Genomic DNA, 27,605 nt, shown 5'->3' on the forward strand with positions numbered 1-27,605 from the left:
GTTATACATTATTGAGATTACACCTATGTTATAAATTCCTTGAAACCAGAGACTAATGTCCTCTTTATTTCTGAGTCTCCCTGATTTTGGCTACAAACTTCAGCTGGCTAACAGGGCAGTTATCCTCCTCTTCTCCAACAAAAATATAGTCTTATTTTATTAATTAATCCTCTAAAAACAGAACCCCTCTATAATAAAGTCAGATGAGCTAGTAAAAAACAGTTCATAAATCACATGTGAAATAATATGGCCATGAGCCATAGGATTGACTCAATGGTAGTGTTCTTGCTAAGCTGTAAATGTATGCAGGTGTTCATTCATGTCTTCCTTTCATCTATGAACAGGTGAAATAGTAGGGACTGAAAAAGTTCTCTTCAGTCTCCCTTTCCTTCATCCTTTCTACCCCTGTCCAACCATGCCCCCATCTTCACCATCACCACCACCCCTGTGCACATCAAAAATGGAAATAATTCTTGATGAACTGACACTACACTTCATCATGAATGAATTTCTTTGTATTATGCCTCAGTAATGCATTTGAATGTAAGCTTTTATCTCGGATTGTGGAATGAAAAGGTTTATCATCTGTTAAAGGAATTTCAGGCATCAGTCAGCATGTGGGAAGAAATCTGGGGGATAAAGGCAATGAAATAGAGAGAAATTTGGCAGACAGGTGGCCAGAAGTATCCTTGAAATCTTGGTAAAATGTGAGCAGTTGAAATATATGAACCTTGAGATCTTTTCTAGCTCTAAATTTCTGATCATAAGGTGGTTTTGAAGTAAAGGTGATTTAAAGGTAGAATGACATAGTGGCCTTGAATTCAGAAAGATGTATTAAATTCTTGCCTTTCTAGCCATGTGAATTTGGGCAAGTCAAGTTAACTTCTGAGTCTGTTTCCTCATCTCTTTTTTTAAAAAAAGGGATTGAACTAAAGGTTCTTATTTTTGTTATTTGGGGGTGACAGAAACATCATAAACAATGCTCATGTGTCTCCTATCATAGTTCCCTCATTATGGGGAGAAAGAGAAGATAATGACTAGATGGTCTATTCTTGGCATATTCTAGGACCACTTGAACATTGGTCTAGATTCCTCCTGGGACCTGAATCACAGAAACAGTTAGCTAGTTCTCTTATTTTTTTTCCATTTCTTTCCAAGTTCAAATCTAAGATCTCTCGGTCTCAAGCAAAAGTTATTGAGCCATAAGTTACATCATAGTCTGATGACCTATTGGCAACCGCATCATGGGATTTAGAGTTGGAAAGGGCCTTTAAACCCATTTTACAGAAGAAAATGGTAAGATGAAATGAGTTGTCTGTTCAATGACAAATAGACTACAGGGAAGGACTTCTCCCAAAGATAGTTGATGTCCAATAGCACAATTCCCTTTTTTTTAGGGGAACACATTATAAGATTACACTAAAAAAAGAGCCAACATAAAAGTCTTAACTCTGGGCAAAGTGCATATAACTAGGACAACAAGGGGAAAGTCCATCAACCTGTGGGATGATAACATTGTTAGGGTATAGGATACCTTTACAAGCTGGGACACAAGGTAATGACCAGATGTAGACAAGCCCCATCTAACAGGGTTGTTCTCTAGTAAATGACCAAATATTGCACCCACATTCTACAAACAGGCAGAAATTACTTTCTATCCACATTGGTGCTTATCTATAACACTCTGTGAATGGTCTTCACCAGAGATTAGTAGAGTTGCCTTTGATACATTAGCAGTACTAGAGACATTGAATCCTACCCTTCCCCTGATTGCATATTTTATATTTTCCACCATATTTTGTGTTATTTCAGGTATTATTTAATTATATTTTCATCTCTGTAATTCCCATGGATTCTCTTTGGGCTTGTATTTATACCTCAGGAAGCAAGCTCTTTTGTGACTAAAGTACTTTTTAACCACATTTCAGAATAAAGTTAAATTATTGTATTCTCAATTAACTATAACTGGTTTTCATGAGTGTAAAATTTATCTGCACTTGTATGGGCAAAAAAGTGAGTTTCTCATACCCTTTTCCCTCTCAACCAATCCATTTCAAAAAAACACAAAACTGGAAACCAAATTTTCTCAGCTTTTCCTTTATACATGTAAAGTTCATGTCAACAGTCAGATAAAATATTTTATCCTAACAAAACCTTACCAGAATTTACATTAAATTTGTTAGTGTGTGTTTAATGAAATTTTGGCAAAGTCATGGGGTTTCTTTTATAGCAATGAGAATTGAACATATTTATCTTCTCCAGCTGGTTCTCTGGTAATTACAGCTGAATCTTAGAGAGTAAACATAATAATAGGTCACTTGGTCTTTTTACCTGGAAAAATAATTTACACTCCAGTAGACTATTAAGGATTTAGTAAAAAAAATTTAAGTATAGAATTTGGCCTTTTTCCAGGGACATATACGAAGTCCTGTCATTCAATAGCATTTTTCAATCTTGATTCATAAGACTCTATTGCCAACCTGTAAAAGCAAGGGGGAAAAAATTGATTTTTACCAGGCAGGATTCAAGCCTAAAAGTTGCATTTATGTCAGTGATCCTAACTTTAAATCTCTGAAAATAGAAATAAAACAATTCCTTCTTGCTTGTTCCAGCTTTATGTTCACAACCCAATCTATTAGTTGGTCACATCCTTAAGATAAACTCCAGATTTTCATTTCCTCTTTTGAAAAATAAATATGTGAATAATATTACTGAAAGGGAAATATATGTAGGAACTCATAACTTCCCAAGTTTTTTAATAGAGAAATGATGAGTTGAAACTTAACATGCTCTTGTAATACTTTGTACTTATTCCTTTGGGAAGACATCAAAACTAGACACTTTGAATCTCTCTTGTACCTTCTGATGTTCAAAAATTTTCAGACATCTGTTTAATAAAAGCAGAAATTTATCTTGAGAAACTATAAATGTCATATGTTAGAGTTATGTTTTGATTCTCTTAACAGTATCCCTAAATCAGAGTAGAACTATGAATGTAACTTTAGTCCCTAGTTTATGGAGAGAAAAAAAGCTACTACCCAACATCCTCCATGCTGTTTTGGTTGAAAATAAGTTCAGAAACAGGGTGTTGAGCACTAGACTGGCACTCCTCCATTATTTCTTCTTGCACTCTATCCTTAATATAGGAAGCAATAAACTGTCACTATAGGTGCTCAGTGAAAGGCAGCATTGTCCATAATGAAAGCAGGGCAAGACATCTGCTTTCCCTTTGGAGGACATTCATAACTAAGACAGCAAACCTGTATTCCTGGAGAAACATAATCTCCATCTTTCCTGGAAATTAACAACAACAGAAAAAAATACCCAAATTTGGCAAATTCAGTTTGGGTACAGAACTACTATTCTGTTCCACATTATTTTACCTAATTGGGCATAATGCACTAACTCTCTGTGGCCAGTTTTGAACTTTCACTTTTCAAAAAAGTGATCCCTGGTCACTCAATTATGATATTTAGTATTGAATAGTAACACATAGGGTCTAGAAAATTTAGGAGTAGTAAATTTGAAAAGTATTTCTTTTGGGGGGAGAATGAAGTTTTCTAAACTTGCCTAATCACAAATACAGTTTCCTCTCACCACTGTAAGGATGGGATTTGTGCAAGGGGGATGGGACAAAAGGAGCCAGAGAAGGTGTTGCTGACAGTTGCTGACAGTTGAGACCAGAGAGGATTCTGGGAGAGTCTCTGGAGGAAGGAGGAAGAGGAGAGGTCTTCCAGCAGAGGACTGGGAAGAGGGAGGAGGCAGACATTCCAGCTCAGATCCAATCCTGAGGGCTTCCTGAGGATCTTTCTTTGGAAATTGAAACCCTGATTCCCTGATCAATGTCATTCCATCGCATCTCACCCATCAAGAATTCAACCATCAAGTTAGCTAAGTTTTTGGACTCCATTTTGGGAATGATCTCTTAGTCTCCTTCTCTCATTACTCAACCTTGCTGAGAGACCTTTTTTCAGTCTAACCTTACAGTTATAGAAGAGGATAGAAATAGAAAAACAAAAGGAGAAGGGGTGAGGAGAGAAGCTTAGGTGTGGGAACCACTAGGGATCCCACCCAAGTAATGGACCCCATAGGAATAGAGAAGAGGGCACCCCAAAATCCCTCTGCCCTTCACCCCTTTCCCCAGTCCCTGAATTGTGAATAATAAAAGCCATTCATCAGTCAGATAGCATTCCAGAATGCCTAAGAGACAACAAGGGAGAGGGGAACCACACCTTGGTCTGGCTGCCTCCATCTTAAAGCCAGACCACCCACTGTGAAATTAACTGATTGGGGGGTGGGGGCTTGTGTGAACCCTGTCCTTATTCAGAATCAGATTGGGGTATCACATACCTCATCTTATAGGGAAGCCTCACCCCCAACTCCTGTGGGGCGGCACAACCATCCAGGTCACCAAGTTTCAGGGTGACATCCCCTTAAAGTCTCCTAGTATATATTCAGCCCCAGGGGAGAGCTGGAAGAGAGACTGGCCACATAGACTTTCTCTCTCTCTCTCTCCCTTTGATGAAACATTGGTAACTGGCTCCTTTATTCTTACACCACCCCAAATAAATTAGAAAATAAACATTTTAAATGGAGCAAATATATGAGGAAGAAAATCAAGAGAATCAACCTCAAGGAAATTCTTACAGAAAAAATAACTTGAACTGCTCACCATCTGTAAAGGCAGAGTGTGAGGAAAGAAAATTCTTCACATAATGTTGCATGCTGAGAGCATGAGCCAGCAGCATTGGTTGGAAGCAGCAGAGGATTGTGGGAAAGTTTTCTGAGGAAGGGGATTTTGGATTGAGGAGCTCAAAGTGGAAAAAAGGAGTGGAGCCAAACCTGAGGGTTTCCTGGACTTATGTTAATCCTTAAAGCCTTTTCCCCTGCCAGCGGACATTGTTACCATCAAAATCAAGATCACTTGATCCTTGGGGAGTCATACTCTAATCTGGGAGCAGACCCCTAAACTCCTAGTCTTCACTTTGCAAAGAGACCTTCCCTAAATAATTCATAACAAAGATAATAGGATAAAAACTAGAGATGGGGGAAAGGGAAGGAGAACCTGTGGGTTGAAGCCAGAATTGGCTCCCCAAAGGGATGGACTTTGGGGCTTAGATCTTTAAGGCTACCTTGTTTCCTCTGCCCATCATCTTCATCAACTACCCTGATTAGCCCACAATAAATTATACCACAGTCAGATAAAAGGATTCCAATTTTATTCTTGGACAAAGAGGGAAGAGGGTCTGTGAGCAGTTGCTTAAATGAGACCACCATTGAGCAAGAACCCCTAAGAAGTTGTCAAAGTCATCGGCTGACTGGGGGAGGCTTTAGTTCACTGAGGGTCTGTGTCAGTCTGGCCAGGGTCTTTACCCACCTCATCAGTTGAGGTAGCCTTCCCACTGTCCTCCAACACTAGCTCCTATTCTCTGGACATCCATTATTCCAGAGAAACCAATTTGTCAAGTGTTAGTGGCCCTTTAAGGGAAGGGTTGAGAGATTCAATCTCACTGGCCCATCTCTCTTTACCACCTCACCTCTCTCAAAGTTAGCCATTAATACACCATCTCTTTTCTTCCATAACCAGAGGCCTTGTTAATCCAGGGAAGCCTCCAAATCTTAGAGGCTTCAGCAGTTCCACACCTTTTGGAGTTCAATCCTTGACTATAGTTGAGAGATGACACTATTCCCTGTACAGATTATGGTCCATGAATCAAACCAGGCATAAGACTCAAGAGGAAGTAAAGGAAAAAAAAGATTCTTGGTAGAAGAATATGGAGCCTAAAGGAGAAGACTTTGAAGGAGAAAAACTATCTAGAAAAGTTTAAGTATCTGAGTAAACTTTTAGCCAAATGAAATAGTAAGAGAAAACTGAAGAGACTCGACTGAAAGGGCTTCTTGAAAGGAATTTACTCTCAGTAATGTACACAGGAACCACCTCCTTGATCAGGCCCCTGAGTATGCCTAGGGTGTGATTTTTTAAATGAATCTGAAAGTAGGCAGTGTACCCTTTAAGAATGGTACTTGGGACATCTGAGTCTCCTGAAGGTAGTATCCTAATTGAGTCACCTCTCCTCTCTCAAGACCCACAGACCTCATCTATCCCAGGTGGTTTGAGAAAAGAAGTAATAAAATAAAAGAAGTAATAAAATCTATGAGAAAGATAAATCCTATATAAGAAAAGAAGATTGATAATAAAAATGTTATCAGCAGGAAAATAATAGAAATGGTAACAGAAAGATTAAAAGAGTCATCATGCTAAAAAAAATATTTCACAGCAAAAGAAATTGAGCCAAAATACTCTGATGAAATTATTATAGAAGTTTATTCAAGGCCTTCTGAAGTTAAAGGGGAGCAACTACAAGAACCTTGAGAATGGTTCAGAAGAATAATCAATTAAGAAATCAACAAGTCGAACAAGAGAGTAAAGAATTTCAAACAAAAGGCAGAGGCTTCATTCAAAATTGCAGGTAGTATGAAAAAGAGAACAAGAGTTGGAACATGAAAGAATTCAGAGTCAATGCGCACTCTGCAATCTCCCCCTCATGCACCACTCACTCAGCAACTCTCCCCTCTTATTCCACTGCTTTCCTTTGTTTTGAGATAGTTATTTTCTATTTTTGTATATTTGGAGGGTTTGGGAAAGCTGAGCATCCTTTTCTCCTCCATTTTAGCCCCCTGTATTCAACTCTGTCCCTAGTGGCTTTTTATGTTTAAGGGTTTTTCTTTTTTTATCATTTATTTGCTCATTTTTCTAGTTATTTCTTGACTTTTAACTTCATGTTAAAGTTGAACTTTGCTCATTTGGGGGTAGTAAGACACTGTCTGAAACTTCATGTTTTTAGTGATGCTGTTTTCAGAGCTAGTTCTGTATATCTGCAAGTTTTTGGTCCTTTTAAGATGATAAAATCTAGAGAGAAGTGTAGTCACTGACATCCTGGTCTGCCCTCTGGTCTTTATCCAAGAAGGGTCCTCTTCCATGCAGTCACAAATGCTAGTGCTCCTCTTGGCCCCAGAACTGTTACCAGTTCCCCTGTTCTCTTGCAGTTACAAGCACTGGTTCTCCTCTTTGCCTTGGAATAGCAACCAGAGCCCCTGCTTTTTTGTGACAGATCACAAATATTCCTCTCTGCCCCAGAACTATGACCCAGAACTGCATATGGGTAAAAGAGTTGCCACTTCATGCCAGTTCTACCCAGTACCAACAAATATGCCCTATAATCTCTTTCGGACCAGCCTTCAAAACCCTTACCACCTCTGGGCTGAGAGCTCCTGAACTTGTTGCTTCTACCTATCACCACTGCCTCCAAGACCCATTACTGGTGCTCCTGCCATGCTCCCAACTGGCTCCCACCTTGGTGTCAGGGATCTCTCTTTTCAACCTCCTAAGTAGTTTTAGGCAGGAAAATTGTCTCACTGACTTTTTGTTGGCTTTATCACTCCAAAATTTGGATTGAGTTATTTTAAAGTTGATTGGAGGAGGAAATTAGGAGAATTCAGTTTAATTGCTGCCTGTATTTTACCATCTTCCTCATCCATATTTTAATGAGTATGGAAAAAATAAAAATATATTAAAAGAGAGAGAAGCAAAGAATAGGAATAATTGGAACTGATTTCATCTTCCTATTTAAGGTTCCATGAGTAAAAGTTTACTGTGGTCTCTGTGACCACACTAAATGAAAAATATGCAACATAGATCTTGCCCCCAGGAGGCAGAGGATACATAGGAATCCTTAAATGTTTCTTACGCACGACTTTAATTTCCTTGGTCCCTGTCTTTCCTTGGCACCATTGCTTGGGAAACTATATTACTGTGCCATTGTGACATGATGATTACTAGTTCCGTTAACCTGACCAGGCAAGCTGATTCATGCTTGGGTTTCAATCACAGGATTTAGGAAATAACTATTACACAAGACTAACTTATGGTTAGTGAATAAGAAACAAAGTTTATTTCAAAGATGTTTGGAAACAGGTGGCCAAGAGCCATCCCTTAGCTAGAGTTGCATTAACACTGCACACTCTGTTATATCCTCATGTCCCATAGTTTATCATACATTTCCTAACTCGGGAGTGTCCTAGTCTTTCTTTGAATGAATTCCAAGTGCTTCCCCTGGAGGGAAAGATTTTCATACCCATTATGGACTAATTGGGAAAATGTTTACATAACTAGAGTTTTCAATGAGGATATTGCCCAAAAGAAAGAAGAGTACAGATGAACCTATAATCCTGCTTAGGAATTGTACTTTAGCTCCTTCAAGATTAAATCCTCCCTGCACAAGTTTTTGCAAATAGAAGTTTGGCTTGGGGAGAAAAGAGGCAAAGTTAAGAAGAAATACATTCTGGAGCAACAAAAATATAAGTATAGAAGCAAAATTTAAGACTTGCATTATAGTTCTACAACATATAAGGTAAAGAGAGTCAACACAAGATTTGGGTCTTCTGAGCCACCATCTTCCACACCAGGCCTTCAGTAAATGAAGAAAGTTTACCAATGACCTATTTTTTGCATTTTCAAGTGATTTGTGACATCAATACAAGATTCATAGGTTTTGTATATGGAGGGGGTGAGGGAAGGTATTAATTGTTGATTTGCTTTATCTACTATTCCTTTGTTATCCTATTATTTTGGCAGCAAAATCAACTTAGAAAGCTATCCTGTGTGTCATTGAGCCTCTTCTCAGTGGATAATTTCCAAAACCAAGGTTTCTGAGTCACTACTAATTTTCATATTTTTACATGAACTTCAAATATTATTTGAAGCACTTTCATAACTCTTCCAAGGAGAAAGAAAAGCAGCCCTTATATGAGAAGCCTGAAACTTAGTGATATTTAATCTGTCTTGGAAAATGTTAATCCTATTAAGTGATCTCAAGTAGAGATTTTTTTCAATTCATCCTTTAGCTAGTCAGGACAATCTCAACTACTTCCATGTACTCTGATTTCCCTCTAAATAGAAATAAAAATGAGCCCAATAACAGTTTTGTTTTCTCTTTGTATGCCATCTCCCCTCCCACACATATACAATGATTTTTATATATAATACCAGTTAGATGTCACAGCCCTTTATTCCCTATGCCCCTGGAGCGGTAGTGAACCAGTCTCTGTTACAATAATTAGCTCCCTTTAAGCCTAGAGATACTATAAAATCCCCCTCTGATCTAAACAGTTCCATCCACCATGTTAGAGAGTTTATATTAAACAAAAAAGTTAAAGAATATCATATCCTGAAGCTAAATCAAAATGGCAGAGTTTTAGAAAAGTGACATAAGGTACTCAGAATCACAAAATTTGGGGGCTATTTATGAATATTAGTTTAGGTTCTAAACCATTTCCACACCATGATGCCTCTATTCTGGCCATCATCTCCATCTCACCCTGCCCCTGGAATGCTGAGCTCTAATAGTTGAACTTTTGTCTCTTTCCTGGAATAAGTACTCCATACTTCTTGATCATCTCCATATAATGCCTTCATTATATCTCCATATAATGCCTCCATTCCTTGTTTCTCTTTATGTGCTGTCTTTCCCACTTAAAATGCAGTTTCCTTGAGGGTAGATACAATTTTGCTTCCTTGTGTTTATATTCCCAAAGCTTAGAACAAAAATCTGTTTTATTAAGAAGAGTAAGTACTTACTAATGCTTTATCTGTCTATTTATAAACCTATACACTAGGGCTCCAAGATCTTTCTCTAAAGATTACTGAATTGGATATTGATATATAAATGAAGGACTTGAACTGTATTAATTTTCTTATTCTCATTTTTAATGAAGCATGAGGAAATTGAAGCTAAATAAAAGGAATGCTCATTAGATTTCCTTGGAGAAGAAATTAAGAGATCTTATGGAGTTTCATTACATGTCTAAAGTAAAAAAGAAGCATTATTTCATGAAACATTTTGCCATCTTGCTTTGTCATGTCATAATAAATATAAACAAAATGACCACCAATTGGGCTTGTGTGACATCTATTGCAGAGAATGATAAAGTAGAGAATACTATATAGAACTTGAAGATACTCCAAACCAAACCAATATATATCTTGATGTTCATTGACTCAAAGCTGTGGTAGACACAGATGACAAGAGGATGATCAAAGAAAAGAAATGTGTCATTACTTAAAGTGTATAGAATGATGATCATAGTTGATAGAGTGTAAAACTATGCAATTATTATTCAATTTCCTTTCTTCTCTTCTAAGGAGAATTATTTTGGGGGTCAGATAAGACAAATCTGCTCAGAGAGTAAAATGGTTAATAGGATTTGAAATGAAAGATGAGTAAGAGATGGTAAGAGAGCACCTCATTTTGGTAGTGAAGTAGATAAAGTGCTGGGCCTGGAGTCAGGAAGATATGCGTTTAAGTCTGGTCTCAGATACTTACTAGGTGTATTACCCTGGGTAAGCCACTTCACCCTTTTTGCCTCAGTTTCCTCATTAGTAAAATAATCTGGAGAAGGAAATGGCAAACCATTCCAATATATTTGCCAAGAAAACCCCAAATGGATTAAGGAAGAGTCAGGCACCACTAAACAACAACAATGTATGAAAGAACCCTTAGCTGAGACTCCTGGCCTTCATTCCAATGATCTTGGAAAGTTTCTAAAGAATGAAGAAGATAGAACTGCCTAAAGAAAAGCAAATATTTCCCCAACTTTCAACATAGCAATGCAATCTAAAAAGAATAGAACTTTAAGTCTAATTTTTATTTTTGTCTGGATTCTAATGTGGATTATTAAAAGCTGGCTTTTTAAACCTTAATTTAAAAAAAGAAGTGTTTCATCAGGAACAGGTCATCTTAGGCTAACCTCAAAAAAAAAAAAGATAGCATAATGTAAAGAGCCATAAATAAACAGTTTAATCTGTAAATCCTATCAGATCCAGCTATAGCTGATGATTATAACTAATTGATGACTCCTTTCATTATTAAAAGTTTTCCTGTGTAATAAATCATGTTGATTTAAAGAAAAGGGAGAAATATGTGGGAAGCCAATAAGAGAATAGATAAAAATCTGAGGCTCCTCTTTTGATCCCTTTTGTGATCCTTGTGATTTGTTGAAAAGTATTGTGGCCTTATTGAAAAGCTTTAAGTTCCTAGCTAACCATCAGTTAAAAGGTTCACATTCTTCCCCTTTGGTCAGAAATGCAGCCAAGGCTGAAACCTTAGTTAGCTGGGGCATTTGCCCCTGAGAAAAGTATTCTCAGACTTGGCTTGGTGATAACAAATATAGCTGAAAGTCCAGCCTGGTTCTTAAGCTTCTGAGCCTGTTGTATTGTCTGTATTAAAAAGACAGCTCTGTGTAGTTGTGGAAAACTATCATTGTGCTTTTGGGTGAAAGGGAGTTTGAATTTCTTATATAATAAACTTGTGACTCAATGGCACTTCGGAGAAGCAGCTATGAGTTAACAGTCAAGATCATCTCCCGTGTCCTGTTATTTCCTTATCAACTAAGCCATCCTTATCAGATTATCGGAGATGATAGATAGATCTCAACATTGGTACTTTCATAATGTTAAAAGACTTAGGGAAAGGAATATTAAATAAACTCCCTATGGAGGATCTCTAAAAGACATGGGCAATGTTAAATTTGTGTTATCAATAAAGAATATGCTAAGTGAAAAGTAAACTTCATTTCAACCTTTGTTCAAAGTTCTCACAGTGCCAGATGAGTGGAATCTGAATCCTTGAGGCTTTCCCATAATTTAAGATGGCTTGAGATTGTCAAGAATAGTGTAAATTGGGCTCTCTGGAAGAACAAAATTATTTAGATTATATGTAACTACTGGATCACAGGAAAATCATTTCATTCATAGAATCCTAGCTTCTTAAATTTTAAAGTAAGAAAGTGTTTCTTAAACTGAGATCTGCTTTTCTGTATCAGGAATAATAGCTATTTAGGTAATGTTTTCATTTGCATTTGGCTCTTGGTTTTGGTCCAGATCTTTGATGTCCTTGGTACAGGGAGTGTTCTAGTAAAGAAGAAGCTACCAGTAGAGTTGACCACTGCCCTAGGTCACCGCAAGGTTAAATAACTTGTCTCTAGTGTGTGTCAGAGTCAGGCATTAACCATTGTTATTCCTGACTGGGAGTCTATCCACTATGCCATATTGCCTTTTGTATCTTGACACCTAAAGTAAAATTATGAGTGAGCCAGGTAGCATGAGTTCTTTCTCCTAGACTTGCCAGTGTTGTCCTTCAGATGTTTCAACCCTTAATCACTTTAACATTTCTGCAGGTGTTTACCTCAGCAGCAAGCTATTACAATAAACTTCTTCATACTCCCTTCTAAAACTATCAGCCCAATAAAAACCAAAGACCAACCATCTGAGCCTGCCTTTTTCCCCTTTGTCATCCCATTGGCTTCATATAACCTGTGGGTCCAAATTAATTTTTCTGCCTTTTCTTTAATAATAATTTTCTTAATAATTTGAGTCAGTTTTCTTTAATAACTTAATAATTATACAGTGCTTAGCACAGTGCCTGGCAAAAAGATAGCATTATATAAAAATCAGCTATTATTATTATTACTCCCACAATCTGCTACTAACCACTCAACTAATACTGAAACTACAACTGAACCCAGGGTCTGAAAAGTTAATTCAATTAAATATTTATTAAATATTTTATTTTCAGAGATAAAAAAGAACAAAGACGTTGTAATCTAAATTAACTTTTAAAATACATTACTATCTTTTATTTTCATATGACTAAGATTTTTCCCTCCCTTCAAGAGCCATCCCCTCATAATATTTTTAAAAGAAAAAAAAATTCAGCAAAACATATTAATACAGAGAAAAAATCTGAAATTTGCAGTTATATTTTAGTTGTACCTTATGTAGACATTTCCCACATCTGTGAACCACTGCAAAGGAATATGGGGCATTTTTTAAAATATCTCTTCTGTAGAACCAAACTTCTGTCTTTAAAATTTTGCAATATTTATTTCTATTGTTTTGTGGATGTTCTATTAATAATGGTATAATTGTGAATTATATTGTTTTCCTTGTTCTGCTTACTTAATCCTGCATCAGTTCATGTAAATCTCTCCATATTTGTTTGTTTTCATTCCTTATTACAGCATAGCAATATTTCATTACATCCATGTACCACAATTCATTTAACCATTGACCAATTGATGGGCATTTTCTTTGCTTCCAGTTCTTTGTTCTCACAAAAGATGATGCAAATTTTGATGTACATTAAATGTTTCTTTTGGTCAATGTCTTCTTTGGAGTATATGCCTAACATGGGACTCTCTGAGTCAAAGGGTATATCATTTTAGCCATTTTACTAAATTAATTTTTAATTAACAGATTTAGTACCCTCAGGTGTTAGGAAATACCTGCTAGTACATAGATTTTCTTATATTACAGAGCTTTAGGAGACCCAAGTTCCAGTACTGGCTTTCACATTTATTAGCTATGTGAAACTGAATAAGTCATTGAACCTTTTCATCTATAAAATGTGGGTTGCACTTACACCAGCTGTATCACAGGACTGTTGAGCAGAGGACAACTTGTTAAGCCAAAAGCATTGTAGAAATATGAGTAGTTGCTGTTATTTCAATAATCATGCTCACAAATTCCGGTGAAGTGATCCATCTTACCAGAAGAATAGATAGTATAGGCTGACCCAAATAATACACCATTACTAGCCCTTCTGTTTATTCAAGTATTCATATTAGACTATCTAACACTCTCACCAATTGCAGGAAACACCTTGATCAATGTTGGTTGAGTTTAACTTACAAAATAAAGTCTCTTCTCAAGTCTATTCAGTCATAATGTCACCTGACTGGTCCATGAATCTTTTCATCGTCTTCATATTCAACAGTACAAGTGGTTTATCTACCATGCTACTAGGCAACAACTGGGACTATTCCCCAAGATAAAATGCAGACAACATCTGCCAGAGACTAATACTGCATTACTGAATTTATAGAGATGAGGTCTCTTTATAAAGCCATAATGACAAAGTATGGGTAAAATGTTAGACAATCATATAAAAACCAACAATATACTGTTTGTTAAATACCTGTGACTGCTGTGAAGCAATTGCAGAGGCTCAAACAATCTGAAAAAAACACTACTTACTTTTCTGGAGTTCAAAGAGAGGAGTGCAGAAATAGTACCTATTCATCGTTCCAGTAGGGTATATTAGAGCAGAATTGGCAGAGATTAGCCCAGTTAGTGAGCACAGCCATAAATAGGTTTAACATATATCTACAAATGTTTTTGGCTATGTCATCTATTACTTTATGAGGTTATGGGCAGCATGGATGAGGGAAATTATAAAGGATTAAAAGTTCCTTTACTGGAAGTCAGGAAGCAATGCTGGGAGAATTACTTTCCATCATGTCATATTTTGTAAATCCTTCTTCTCACAAGAGTAAAGGCATTATATACTGTGAGATGACTATAATTATTATTATCATTAATAATAATAGTAGTAATGATGATGATAACCTGATATCTGAAGGGTCAGGGAGATTTTTTTTTTCTGGGAATGAACTGAGTGAATGCCAGCTATGGAAAATAAAACTATTTTAATGGGATAAATCTAACTCCTAAAATTCTTAAATTATTTTTATAGAAGAGAATATAACAGGCAGTACCCATAAAATTAAACTTTAAATCTTCCAATGCCCTATTTTACACATACCTTCATCCAAGAAATTAATTTTTCATACTAGAGCCAGATTTGCTATTAGATTACAAAATGTCAGATCTCTGGTTCTCCTAATCAGTAGTATGAGTAGAAATAAATTTCTCTTACTATTCACCTTCCTGAATGCTGCCTTTTGTATTCAAAGTTCTAGTTAATTAAATTGATATTTTAAAAATTTGTCTCAAAGGTCTAAAATTATGGGGTAACATTTTTACAAGGAAATTAAGTTATTCAACTAAATTCAATTCAACCCAAAAAATGGTTTGACTCTACAAATATGGAATAAAGAGGATACATCCCAACCACAAGTTTAAAGAGTACCTCAATTTCCTTATCTGTAAAATGAGAGAATTGGACTAGATGGTCTCTAAAATTACTTATAGCTCTAAAATTCTATGGTTCTAAGTACTTTCCTTTGTTCTTTTTAAAATTTTCATTTCAAGAAGCATTCTTCTTTTCACTTCTTAACTACTCCAGGAGCACCTCCAGTCTTTCTGTCTCCTGATAAAGTGTTGTCTTACTATTTCCTTTTCAACATCTTATATATTGACCTGTATTAAATCCTTTATTTTGTTCTGAACAATTTAAGCACAGAGTATTTGACTTCTTCAAGAATTTTCATTTACTTATTTTTTGGCAAGGCATGGTACTATGCATAGTTTTCCATTTATCATAAATAGATTAGACTTCATGTAATTTAAAATATAAATATCTGGAAGATTTAGTGACTGTAAACTCAATATAGGACATGATAGCAAAAAAAAATTAATACCTTGGAGGGTTGTGTTAAGAAAGGCATAAAGCACATAAGAAAAGAAGTGACAATTCTGCTGTACTCTGCTCTACTACAAACATCTAGAGTACTGGATGCCATTTTTTCCTAAGGAAGAACAATAAGCTGAAAATCATTCTGAGAAGGATCATTGGAATGGTGAAGAATTTTGAGACCATACCTCCCAAGGTCCAACTGAAGAACTCAAATGTTTAGCCTAGAGAAAAGATTTTTTTTAATGGGGATGGGGGATATGATAATTTTTGCTATGAAATTATTAATTTCATAACAATGAAATATTTGAAGAATTGTCATGTGGAAGAGGTGTTAAATATGTTCTTCTTGGAAAAGTACAGAACAAGGAACAATGAGGAAAAGTTACATGGAGGGAGTTATAAACTTACTAACATTTGGTGCTATCTAAAAGTAGACTGAATTCCCTGGGCTCTCTTTCCTCAAGTCTTCAAACAAAGGTGAGATGTCCACTTTTTAAGCATTGTGTAGAGGGCTTTTCTCTGTAGATATGGAATTGACTAGTGTAAGGGTTAAATTAGGAGACTGACAAAATAAGAGGGCAGCTTTTAATAATTCATTTTAATGAGAATATAGTAGATTTTTAAATTAATATTATTACTTTAAGCCAGAGAAAAGAAAACTTCTAGTAGCTTTTAATAATTAACAATTAGTTTTATTAAAATAGAGATAGTAAAAGAATATAGTAAAGGAGGGAAATATAGGAAAGAAGTAGAGAAAGAAATTGTCCAATACCTAACTAGTTATCCTATAACTGCCTACAACTGCCTATAATTACTATCTAAAACTGCCTATATCTACCTATAACTGCCTATAACTACTGCTAATAACAACCACCCCACAAAGTTCCAACCCAATCCACCAATCAAAACCAATCCAATCAATGTTTAATACAACCCCAATTAGGTCAGTCAATGAAGACCAACCACCACCCAAAAGGTTCAAGAAAGAAAAAAACCTAACAGCCCCAACCAAAAGCCAGAAAGCCCTCTAAAAGCTAAAACCCTCTCAGAAAGCTTAGGTTCACCTTTTATATTCCAGCAACTAAACACCAACCACCAACAACCCAACATACTCCCAGCAGCCAACTTCCCTACATCTTCTAACACCTGTCAGCAACTGCCTCCCCCCAACTGCCAGCTCCTGTCAGCAACTAACCAATGGACCAACTGACCCTTGCCCCTTTTATAGCCTTTTTCTACCTCACTTCCTGTCTCTATGATTCCTCCTTCTTGTCTCTATGGTTTCTACTTCCTGTTACTGTGGGCTGATTAATCCCTATATATCTCTATGGTAAGAGCACCTCCAGGTCCCCCATTAAATTAGAGAAAAAGAATAAATAATTCCTTTTTACACTAGAAAGCCTCTAAGACTGCTCCCAATCCATATTTTGCAATCTGCAATCAAAAGAACAAGGGGTAATATAGAAGAATAGAAAACCTGAGGAAGAGGAAGGCACAGAATGTCTATCTATTCAAGAATTTTCATATGAAGTAAAGAGTAAATTTATTCTGTCCTGAGCCAGAGGACTGCCAATGTTGCATCCTCAAAGCCAGTAAGTCCTAGGTTTAAATTTTCCCTCTGACACATACTGATTGTGTGCCATGATCATCATTTGAAGATGCAAACCTAAGTTATTAATAGAGGGACTATCCTCATAAAGGCATTACCTAAAATCATCATATCATATGTCAATGTTTTATCCCAATTGACATGACAGAAATAGGTTGAAGTTATAGGAAAGAAGATTTTGGATCAATTTAAAGAAAAATATCATTATAGTAAGAGCTGTCCAAGAATACAATGGGCTACTTTGCATACTAGTGCAATACCCATCATTAGAAACATTCAAGCAGATGCCTATTTATCAATAAGTAATAAAAATGGATTCCTGCATTAGGCAGGAACTTTGGACTAGATGGCCAATAAGGTCATTTATAGGTCTACACAGGAATTAAATTCAGTATATTTGCCTCACCAAGTTCCTTATTCTTGGTTTTCTTCTTCTATCTCTTCCCCCACACTTCACCAAAAGTTGAAAGAGAGTGCCAAAATTTAGCTCATGGGAATATTAGGGAAGTGGGCAAATTCATAAAATTCTAGATTAAAGACTTGATCAATTCGATCTCACCAAATATTGTGTCTAAAAAATATTCTCAAGGTTGAGCTGCTTTTACTCTATACATTCACTCATTGCTTTTTTAAAAGTCTTTGGAAGGACTCAAAATGAACTTTGTAGCCTGTATTTTCTCATATTGTTTGTCTATTTCTCTGTGCAGGTGGATGACAGGACATTGGAGTCCCTGCTCAGCAACCTGTGAGAAGGGCATTCAGCACAGAGAGGTGACTTGTGTTTATCAATTGCAGAATGGTACCTACGTTAACACTCGAGATCTTTACTGCTTCAGCCACAAACCAACAACAGTTCAAAGTTGTGAAGGCCGTGACTGCCTTTCTATCTGGGAAGCATCTGAATGGTCAAAGGTAAGTACTTGATTTCTTTAATTAAAGTAACAAAGCTAGCTAGCTATGTCTTATGAACAAGATGTCCTGATTGAATTAAAAATTGGGCAGAATTAGAAATCTGAACAGAGCAATTTAGCCTACACCCAAAATATAAATCCCAAAATCCTCTATTCTCCCTTGTTGTTGTCCATGTCATGTTGTTGAGTCATTTTAGTCCTGTCTAACTCTTCATGACCCAATTAGGAGTTTTCTTGGCAAAGATACTGGAGAGGTTTTGCCATTTCCTTTTTCAGCTCATTTTGCAGAGGAAGCTGCAGCAAATAATGTAGAAATTTTAGAGTTTAAGTGAATATTTATAACTTTGTCCTTAGGATCTATAATTTCATAGGCTATTTCTTTATATGTACAAATATTCTTTATATATACAAACTAAAAACAAATGATTTTAGGAACAGAAAACTGTGTGGAGAATCTTAAATGAGTCCTAAATGCTGAAAATTATGCCACTTCAACTTAAAACTTTCTTGAGGTTTAGTACTCCATGTCAGTGCTTTAAAATCTGACATCATACTTACTTGAAAATAAAAAGTCTGCATTTTATAATACTTTCTAAGGATTACAAAACATTTCATAATTAGTAAGTCCATAATTTTTGCAATATTTCTCTGATATAGATAGGTGACACCTCACTATTGCAGACAATATGGTTAAGAATACGGGAAAGACATTATCAGTTTCTGAAAGGGATTGTTGACCAATACAAGAATAGCATCCAAGTCTAATGATACTCTCCAGTGTACCATTCTTTGAGTCTAATTTAAGAGGAATGACCTCAAGATACAAGTTAAAGAACCTAAAGCCAACTACTATGTACCCTCTAGGAAATCAATAAATATAGCCTGAATATCCAAAAATTATTCTAACTTCTACCCAATAATATTAAAAGGAAATTTTTTCAGGTAGCAAGTTTCTTTTTCAAATCTATTTAATTGTTCATTCTTCTCTTCTTTCATCATCATTACCACTGTCAGTAATCTACTGCCCATAGTGCTAGGTACCATATTAATATATAGTAATTATATTATTATGTATTATGCTACATTTTTGTTTGTCCGGCATCTCCTCAGTACCATGCCTGAGAAAGATTAAATGCTTAATAGTTGGGCATGTACTTTAATTCCTTTGGCCTTTGTTTTCTCATCTATAAAATGAAAGTATTAAACTGAAATAAAGGCTCAAGCTGGTAGGAAGAAGGAGGTATGTGAACGTGGTTTTTAATATAATTGACTTCCATTATGAACTTTTTTGTGTTATACTTTTATTTATTTATTTTTGGTTTTGTTTTATGCATTTAAAGACATTATTCTGAGAAGAGAAAAAATGTTTGACCCATGCTTTTGATATCCAAGATATAAGGAAAATTTAAATTTGATTCTTGTTTTCCATATTTATATAAGTTCTTACGGAGAATCACTCTTGGAAAATTGGTTCAGAAGACTTTGTTTCTTATGTCCTGTGGCACTATTTTTATATTGCAATAAGTTGAAGTTAGGAGGGTCAGCTTTTCAGTATGTTAGTCAGAATTACAAACTGTATGACTATTAAAAAAATCCTGGAAAGAAATCAATTATGTCTTAAGTTTAAACCCTGAATATTGATTCTGGAAATACCATTTTATCATTGGTTATTTCATATTCAAAAACCACACTTTACATTAATGATTTTGATTTTTTTGCCCACTAAACAAAAAAAATAGTTGAATAAAGTGCAAATTCTACTCATATCCTCCATTAAAAGTCTTTTTTTTTTTTTTTTCAAAAAAAGTTCAATCCAAGACAGTCTCAAGTGTGGAAAATATTTTAAGGTTCATTTTTTTTTGCCAAACAGTTGGAATTATTTTGGATAAAAAGAAGTATCAGCCCATTTTTAATGAATGAAAGGATAGAGAAGAACTTGCAAAAGGTGGCCCTTTTTTGACTGGTTAAGAGCTGAATTTGAGGCTAATGCAAAGCTTTTCCAATGTGTAACTTTCTTACTCTCTTGCAATGATTACAATACCCCACTAGATACCTTTTAAGCTAAAAATTAGCATCATTATATTTTAGGAAAAAGAATTAAATAGAACAGTTGGTTTTGTTGCTTTATCTGCTCAGCATCCTCCTAGATCCTCTGAAATGTAAGTTTTGCCATCATCAACTAAGTAATAGTACCTTACTTAGTCCATGGTCTAAGTTCCAAAATAATCTCTTTATTGTCTTTTTTTTAAGCTAAAATTTCATCATCAAAAAAGCTAAACATATGCAAGCATACATAAAGAACATTGCATTTGAAAATAGTTCACAATTACAGTTTATTTAAATTAGTATTTAGGTACATTTCAGTTCCTCTCTCATTGTTGTTTATTTCTTTCTTAAAAACCCTTTATTTCCATCTTAGAATCAGTACTGTGTATTGTTTCCAAGGCAGAATAGTAAGGACTAGGCAATGGGTGTTAAGTGATTTGTCCAGGTCATACAGCTAGGAAATGTCTGAGGTCACATTTGAACCCAAGATCTCCTGTCTCTGGGTCTGGCTCTAAATTCACTGAGCTACATAGCTGCCCTCTGCTGTCCCTGAAGTGTTTATTTCATTCACAGTTCAGAATAACCCTTGTTATATACATTGGTTTGGAATGCTTTCTTCTAATTCCCCCTTAAATTTTGGCCCCAAACCATAGGTTTTTACTTCACAAGATATACAAGTTCCTTTTGCAGTCAGTGGTTTTAACCTCTCTTACTAACATTATTTGGTATTTTTTTATCTTAATTAGAGCTCAGTTAATTAATTAATTAATTTTAGATTAAATTAAAAAGCTTAATTAGCTTTTTAGTTTTTTCTATTTAACTTTCCTAATGTCTCTCTTTCTCTAAGTTCACACAAGAAAGAAATAAAAGAAGAGACAATAATCCCTCATCAGTGTCCTCTTCACAGGGAGGAAAAATAATCACATAGTGTTCCTCTTTATCAGTGGTGTGAGCTGCATGATGACCTGTCAGAAGAAAACTTCTGACTGCATCTCTTTGGGGTATTTTTTTACTTAATTTAAAAGCTCGGAGTTAAATGATACTTTAAAGGTTTACAAAGCTCTTTCCTCATAGCCCAGGGAGGGTGGTTGTGCAAGTACCCTCATTTCACAGCTGAAAAACTGTTCATGGTCCCACAGCTCATAAATGTCAGAGCAGGGATTTATTGAATATAACTTGGCCTAAGATTCCCCTTCCTTCTCATACCTTCCGAATATACCTTCTTTAGCTAGGCCTAGGGAGAACCAGTAATTTTTTTTGTGGTCTTTTAACCACCAAAATGTATACCAAATCAAACATACACCTGATGTCTGATACAGAGTTTGGATTTACAAGCAACCCAGCTTAGTACAGAAAACTGTTTTCTAACAAAACCGGAATGTAGAACAAACCATCTTTAATCAGCATTGTGACCTTCTATACCAGTCTACTTCTCCCTGTGTCTTAACCCTTCTAAACCTATTTTTCATCTTTACCCAGATCTCCAGATCCTCAGTACTTCCCAGTCCATCAGATTTCTATCTTTCTTATTTTTCTCTTCTCAGTCTTCCCTCGATAACAAGTTTACCCCTGTACTTTCCTCTATTCTCAAAACATTTGCCTCCCTTAAGTAGTTAGCATTTGCACCTTGATTACTGGAACCCTGGATCACTCCCACCATCCAGCAGCTCTTCTCTTTCTCACCAGATGTTGAATGAAATGAGAGGCTATCATGTCACTGAACTAACAGTATCCACTACATATTTACATTAGTCAATCTCAACTGGACACTAACCATGGCAAGGCAATTCTTTTACTACTCAAAGTCAGTTCTCTGTCACTCACCACATAAGTTGTTCCAGACCTTCTCTTCTCAAGCCTTCCACATCACCCCCTCCCTCAACCTCTAAACTGGGAACAAGGATTCCTTCTTTATAGAGGAAACACAGAAAAGGCAGCTAGGTGCATCAGTGAATAGAGAGCAAGATGCAGAACAAATCTGGTCTCAGACACTTGCTAGCTGTGTGATCCTGGGCAAGTCACTGAATCCCAAATGCCTAACCCTTATGATTCTTCTGCCTTGGAACCAATAATTAATTTTGATTCTAAGACAAGATTCTAAGACAATTAAAAGTTTAAAAATAATACAGATCATTCACCATGAGCTATTTTCTTCTACTTTTCTATATCTCGAAAGCCCTTATCATTCACCATTTTCCCCTCCTTTGTTTCAATCTCTGATGAAGAGGTATTTTCCTCACAAAGACCAATCTTTCTTCATTTACCCTTGACCTATCTTCTCCCATCTGTTGGTAACACATGGAAATGTTGGTAATTTATTTGGATTTATTTTATATCCTTCAATTTTGCTGAAGTTGTTTATTATTCCAACTGGTTTTACTTATTCTCTAGAATTCTCTAAGTTTTCCATCATATCTCTGCAAAGTTATAGTTTGGTTTCCTCATTCCCTATTCTGATTCTTTCTATCTCTTTCTCTTCTCCTATTACATATATGGTATTTCTAATATAATATTGAATAATCGTGGTGATAATAGACATCCCTACTTTACCCCTAATTTTACTGAGAAGGCTTCTAGCTTATCCATGTTAGAGATAATGCTTATGATGATTTTAAATAGATACTATTTATCATTTTAAGAAAAGCTCCATTTATCCCTATGCATCCTAGTATTTTAATAGAAATGCATGCTATATTTTGTCAAAATTATATTTCCACACATATTGAGATAAGCATCTGTTGTTGTGTTTGTGATTTATATGGTCAATTATGCTGATAGTTTTCCTAATACTGAACAAGCCCTTCATTTCTGGTATAAATCCCACTTGGTCATTTTATATTATCTTTGTGATGTATTGCTACAATCTATTTGCTAATATTTTATTTAAAATTTTTTCATCAATTTATTTGGAGAATTCTTCTATAGGTTTCTTTCTCTGTTTTTATTTTCCCTAATTTAGGTAGTAGCATTATATTTGTGCTGTAAAATAAATTTGGTAAGATTCCCTCTTTGCCTATTTTTTTCAGAGGTAATAGAGCTTTGAAATTAATTGTTCTTTAAATGTTTGGTAGAATTCACTTGTGAGTCAATCTGTCTGGTTCTGGGAATTTTCTTCTTAGGGAGCTCATTGATGGCTGGCTTAATTTCTTTTCCTGAAATAGGGCTATTTAAGTCTTCTATTTCCTTTTTCTCTTAATCTGGGCAATTTATGTTTTTTTTTGCTAAATATTCATCTATTTCACTTAGATTGTTAGATTTATTGACATATAATAAAGGCAAAATAGCTCCTAAAATTACTTTAACTTCCTCTTCATTGGTGGTAAACTTAACCTTTTTATTTTTAATACTGGTAATTTGTTTTCTTCTTTTCTAATCAAGTTAACCAATGTTTTATCGATTTTATTAATTTTTCGCAAAACTAACTCTTAGTTTTATTTAGTAGGCCAGTGATTTTCTTTTACTTTTATTCATCTCATCTTTGATTTTTAGGATTTCCAATATTGTGTTTGATTAGGAATTTCTAAATTGTTCTTTTTTCTAGTTGTTGTTTTTTAGTTGCATGCCTATTTCACTGGTTTGCTCTTTCTCTATTTTATTTATATAAGCATTTAGAGATATAAAGTTTCCCCTAAGTACTGCTTTGGCTGCATTTCATAAATTTTTTCTCAATGCTGTCATTCTTTTTAGTGAATTATCGATTATTTCTTTGGTTTGCTCTTTGACCCATACATTTTATAGAATTAGATTATTTAGCTTCCAGTTATTTCCAGTTATGCATTTCCATTTACCTTTATTGAATGTACTTTTTAATTACACTATAGTCTGAAAAGCATGCATCTAATATTTCTGCTTTTCTGCATTTGGTTGTAAGGTTTTTATGGACAAAGACATGGTCAGATTTTGTGAATGTGCCATGTTTAGCTGAGAAAAAAGATATATTCCTTTCTTTTCCCATTTAGGGAAAAGGTTTCTCCAAAGGACTATATTTAAATTTTCTAAAATTTTATTCACCTCTTTAACTTCATTCTTTTTTGTTGTTGTTGTTAGATTTATCTAGTTCTGAGGGGGGGAAAGTTGAGGTCTCTTACTAGTATGATTTTATTATTGATTTCCTCCTGTAACTCATTTAACTTCTCCTTTAGGAATCTGAATACTATGCCATTTAGTGTATATATATATATTTAGAATTGATATTACTTCATTGTTTGTGGTACCTTTAATCAAAATGTATTTTCCTTGCTTATCTCTTTTAATTGGGTCCACTTTTGCTTTTGCTTTATCTTAAATCCTGATTACTATCTCTACTTTTTTTTTTAACTTCAGCTGAAACATAATAGATGCTACTTCAACCTCTTATTTTAACTTGGTATGCTTCTCTCTATTTAAAATGTATTGTCTTTGAAAAACATATTGTTGGATTCTGGTTTCTAATCCATTCCACAATCCACTGCTGTTGTGTGGATGGGTTCATCCCATTCACATTTACAGTTATTATTACTAACTGCCTATCAACCACATCACCATCCTATTTTTCCCTATTTCTTCTTCTCCTCCTCCTCCTCCTTCTCCTCCATTTCCTCCTTCTCCTCTTCCTCCTCCTCCTCCTTTTCTCATGTAGGAATATAAATAATTTAACCCTATTGAATCCATTATGAATTTTATTTCATATTTATCTTGTTATGCTTCTATTCAATCTTATATTTGATAGATTTTTCTATTTAGCTCTTATCCTTTCCTCAGGAATGCTTTAAAGACCTGTATTTCATTAAATATATCTTTTTTTTTCTTCTGAAAGATTATAAAGGTTTTGCTGGGTAGGTTACATTTGGTTGTAATTCTTTTTTTTTTAAACCCTTGTACTTCGGTGTATTGTCTCATAGGTGGAAGATTGGTAAGGGTGGGCAATGGGGGTCAAGTGACTTGCCCAGGGTCACACAGCTGGGAAGTGGCTGAGGCCAGGTTTGAACCTAGGACCTCCTGTCTCTAGGCCTGACTCTCACTCCACTGAGCTACCCAGCTGCCCCCCATTTGGTTGTAATTCTGTGCCTTCCAAAATATCATTTTCAAAGTCCCCCTCTCCTTAATATGGAAGGTGCTAAATCTTCTATGATCCTGACTGTGGCTCCATGACACTTGAATTGTTTCTTTCTGACTGCTTGAAGCATTTTCTCCTCAAAGTGGGAACGCTGGAATTTGGCTATAATGGTCATTAGAGTTTTCATTTTGGGAACTCTTTCCGGAAGTAATTGGTGGATTCTTTCAATTTCTATTTTACCCTCTGAGTCTAGGATACCAGGGAAGTTTTCTTTGATAATTTCTTGAAATGTGATGCTTCAGATATTTTTTCTTTTATCATGGCTTGTTGGGTAGTCCAATAATTCTTAAATTATCTCTCTCCTTTATCTATTTTCCAACCAAGTTGTTTTTCCAATAACATTTCTTAAATTATCTTCCATTTTTTCATTCTTTTTATTTTGTTTTAGCTTCTTAATATCTCAAGGAGTCGTTAGCTTCCACTTGCCCAGTTCTAATTTTAAGAAATTATTTTCTTCAGTGAACTTTTATAACTTTTTCCATTTGGCCAATTCTGCTTTTTAAGAATTTCTTTTCTTCTTTGGATTTTTGTGTCCCCTTTGTCATTTGGCCATTTCTGTTTATAAAGTGTTATCTTCTTCAGCATTATTGTACCTCTTTTATCAAACTATCGATTCTTGTTTCATAATTTTCATGCTTCACTCTCATTTTTTTCCAATTTTTCCTCTACTTCTCTCATTTGATTTTTAAATCATTTTTGAGTTCTAGAAATTAATATTGGGACTTGTATTTAATTCACATTTTTTTTCCTTTGAGGCTTTGATTGTAGCTATTTTGACATCATTGTTTTCTGAGTTTGTGTCTTGACTTTCCCAGTCACCATAGTAACTTTTTATGGTCAAGAGCCTTTTTTTTTGCTTATTTTTCCAGTCTATTTCTTGACTTTGAACTTTGTGTCAAAGTTGGGTTCTGCTTCCAGGGGAGAGAGGTTACTATCCAAAGTTTCAGGTTTTGAAGCCACTGTTTTCAGAGGTAGTTCTATGGGTGTTGATGTTTTCAAAGTTGTATAATATAGGGAGGTGTGATCATTTCTTTTCTGACCTGTGCTCTTTTCTTTATCCAGGAAGCAATCTTGTTCCCCTTCAGTCATAGGTGCTGGCACTCTTCTTGGCCCTAAAACTGTGATCAGGTCTCTAGCTCTCCTTTAGCCACAATCACTAGTGCTCCTGTCTGCATTAGAACTGGAACCAGGGCTCTTGCTCCCTTGTGAGTGACCATGATCACTCTTCTCTGTCCTGGGACTTCCATCCAAACCCACATATGGGTAATGCAATACTGTCCTGTATCTAGAGTCAGCAAAGGGTCACCTGAAATCTCTTTCTGACCTTTTGCCTGAGCCTCTTACCATTTGGGAACTGAGACATCCAAAAGCTAATGCTGCTGCTGCAGCTGCCTTCAAGTCCTGCTGCTAGTATTGCTTTGGAATAGTTGTTGCTGCACTGTGAGCCCAAATATCACACCTTTGTGACACACATTTCCTGATTATTTAACCCTGATCTTTTTTTGGTTCTTTTACTCCAGAATTCAGTTTGAGGGTTTATTTTAGAATTATATGGAAGGGAATCTGAGAGAGTTCAGGTGAATTCCTGCCTTTATTTTACCATCATAGCTCTGCCCTGTGTATAGATGATTTCACACACACACACACACACACACACACACACACACACACACACACACACACACCCTAGTTCAAGAAAATAAATATGAGAGTCCCCAATGCTTTTGAGTAAGTTGGTCAGGTATGGAAAAGGGAATCAGAAGTACAGTTTTGCTTCCATTCTGAACTAATATAGCATGTAAAATTGCCCTACATTATCTGATAGGACTCTAAGTATCATAAAAGCACTCCACCCAGAATCCTCTGAGGTTTTTTAAGATGTGATTTTGCTATAAAGGACTACATGGAAGAATCTAGCCTCTTGACCTATGAAGGGAATCTGGTCCATCCTATCCAAGAGTTATATGTTTCTGTCAATTACAGAGACAGGACTTCCTTGAAGAGGTCACAATAATCATCAACACACAGAAAATCAAATGGAAAGCTTCCCAGTTTTGCTAGACCATGTTTCCTGTTAGGTATTTAAAAGCATCTCTGTTTGCTTGCCAACTCATAAACACTTGTCAGTCATGTCCTTAACAAGGTTACCAGGTCAGAACTGTCTGGCTTTTATTTTTTTAAGGTAGTTAAACAAACAAGCAGAGTCTTGTCCAGCTAATGTATCATGTCTCATCCTAGCGTCGTTCTTTTCCCTCCCCACCCCCAATCTTATGGAATGCTTTCTGACAGCAGGCCTAGAAAATAACAAAGAGTATTTTCATTTTTTATTCCATTGTTACCTTGGCAGTTTTTCTCTTGCAATTTTAGGGGGGAGAATTTGACATTAGAGGTGTTGAATCTTGAAATCTGTGAGTTATATATCATTCAAATCCTACTCTACCCTTACCTATCTCTTTGTTAAGAAACATCCCTAAAAACCTTGAAGTGAACAATATACTAGAGAGAAAATT

At 35.5% G+C, this 27,605-nt stretch overlaps 1 protein-coding gene across 1 annotated transcript in view; it reads left to right on the forward strand.

Annotated features, from left to right (window-relative positions):
• The window catches only part of ADAMTS17 (ADAM metallopeptidase with thrombospondin type 1 motif 17), a 515,727-nt gene that overhangs the window by 469,450 nt on the left and 18,672 nt on the right, over positions 1–27,605 (forward strand). Inside the window, exon 21 of the mRNA XM_044665411.1 lies at positions 17,751–17,955. Within this exon, the coding sequence (XP_044521346.1) occupies positions 17,751–17,955 (205 nt within the window). The remainder of the gene's footprint in view (positions 1–17,750; positions 17,956–27,605) is intronic.

This window comes from Gracilinanus agilis, chromosome 2 (assembly GCF_016433145.1).
Source record: "Gracilinanus agilis isolate LMUSP501 chromosome 2, AgileGrace, whole genome shotgun sequence".
Classification (NCBI taxonomy): Eukaryota; Metazoa; Chordata; class Mammalia; order Didelphimorphia; family Didelphidae; genus Gracilinanus; species Gracilinanus agilis.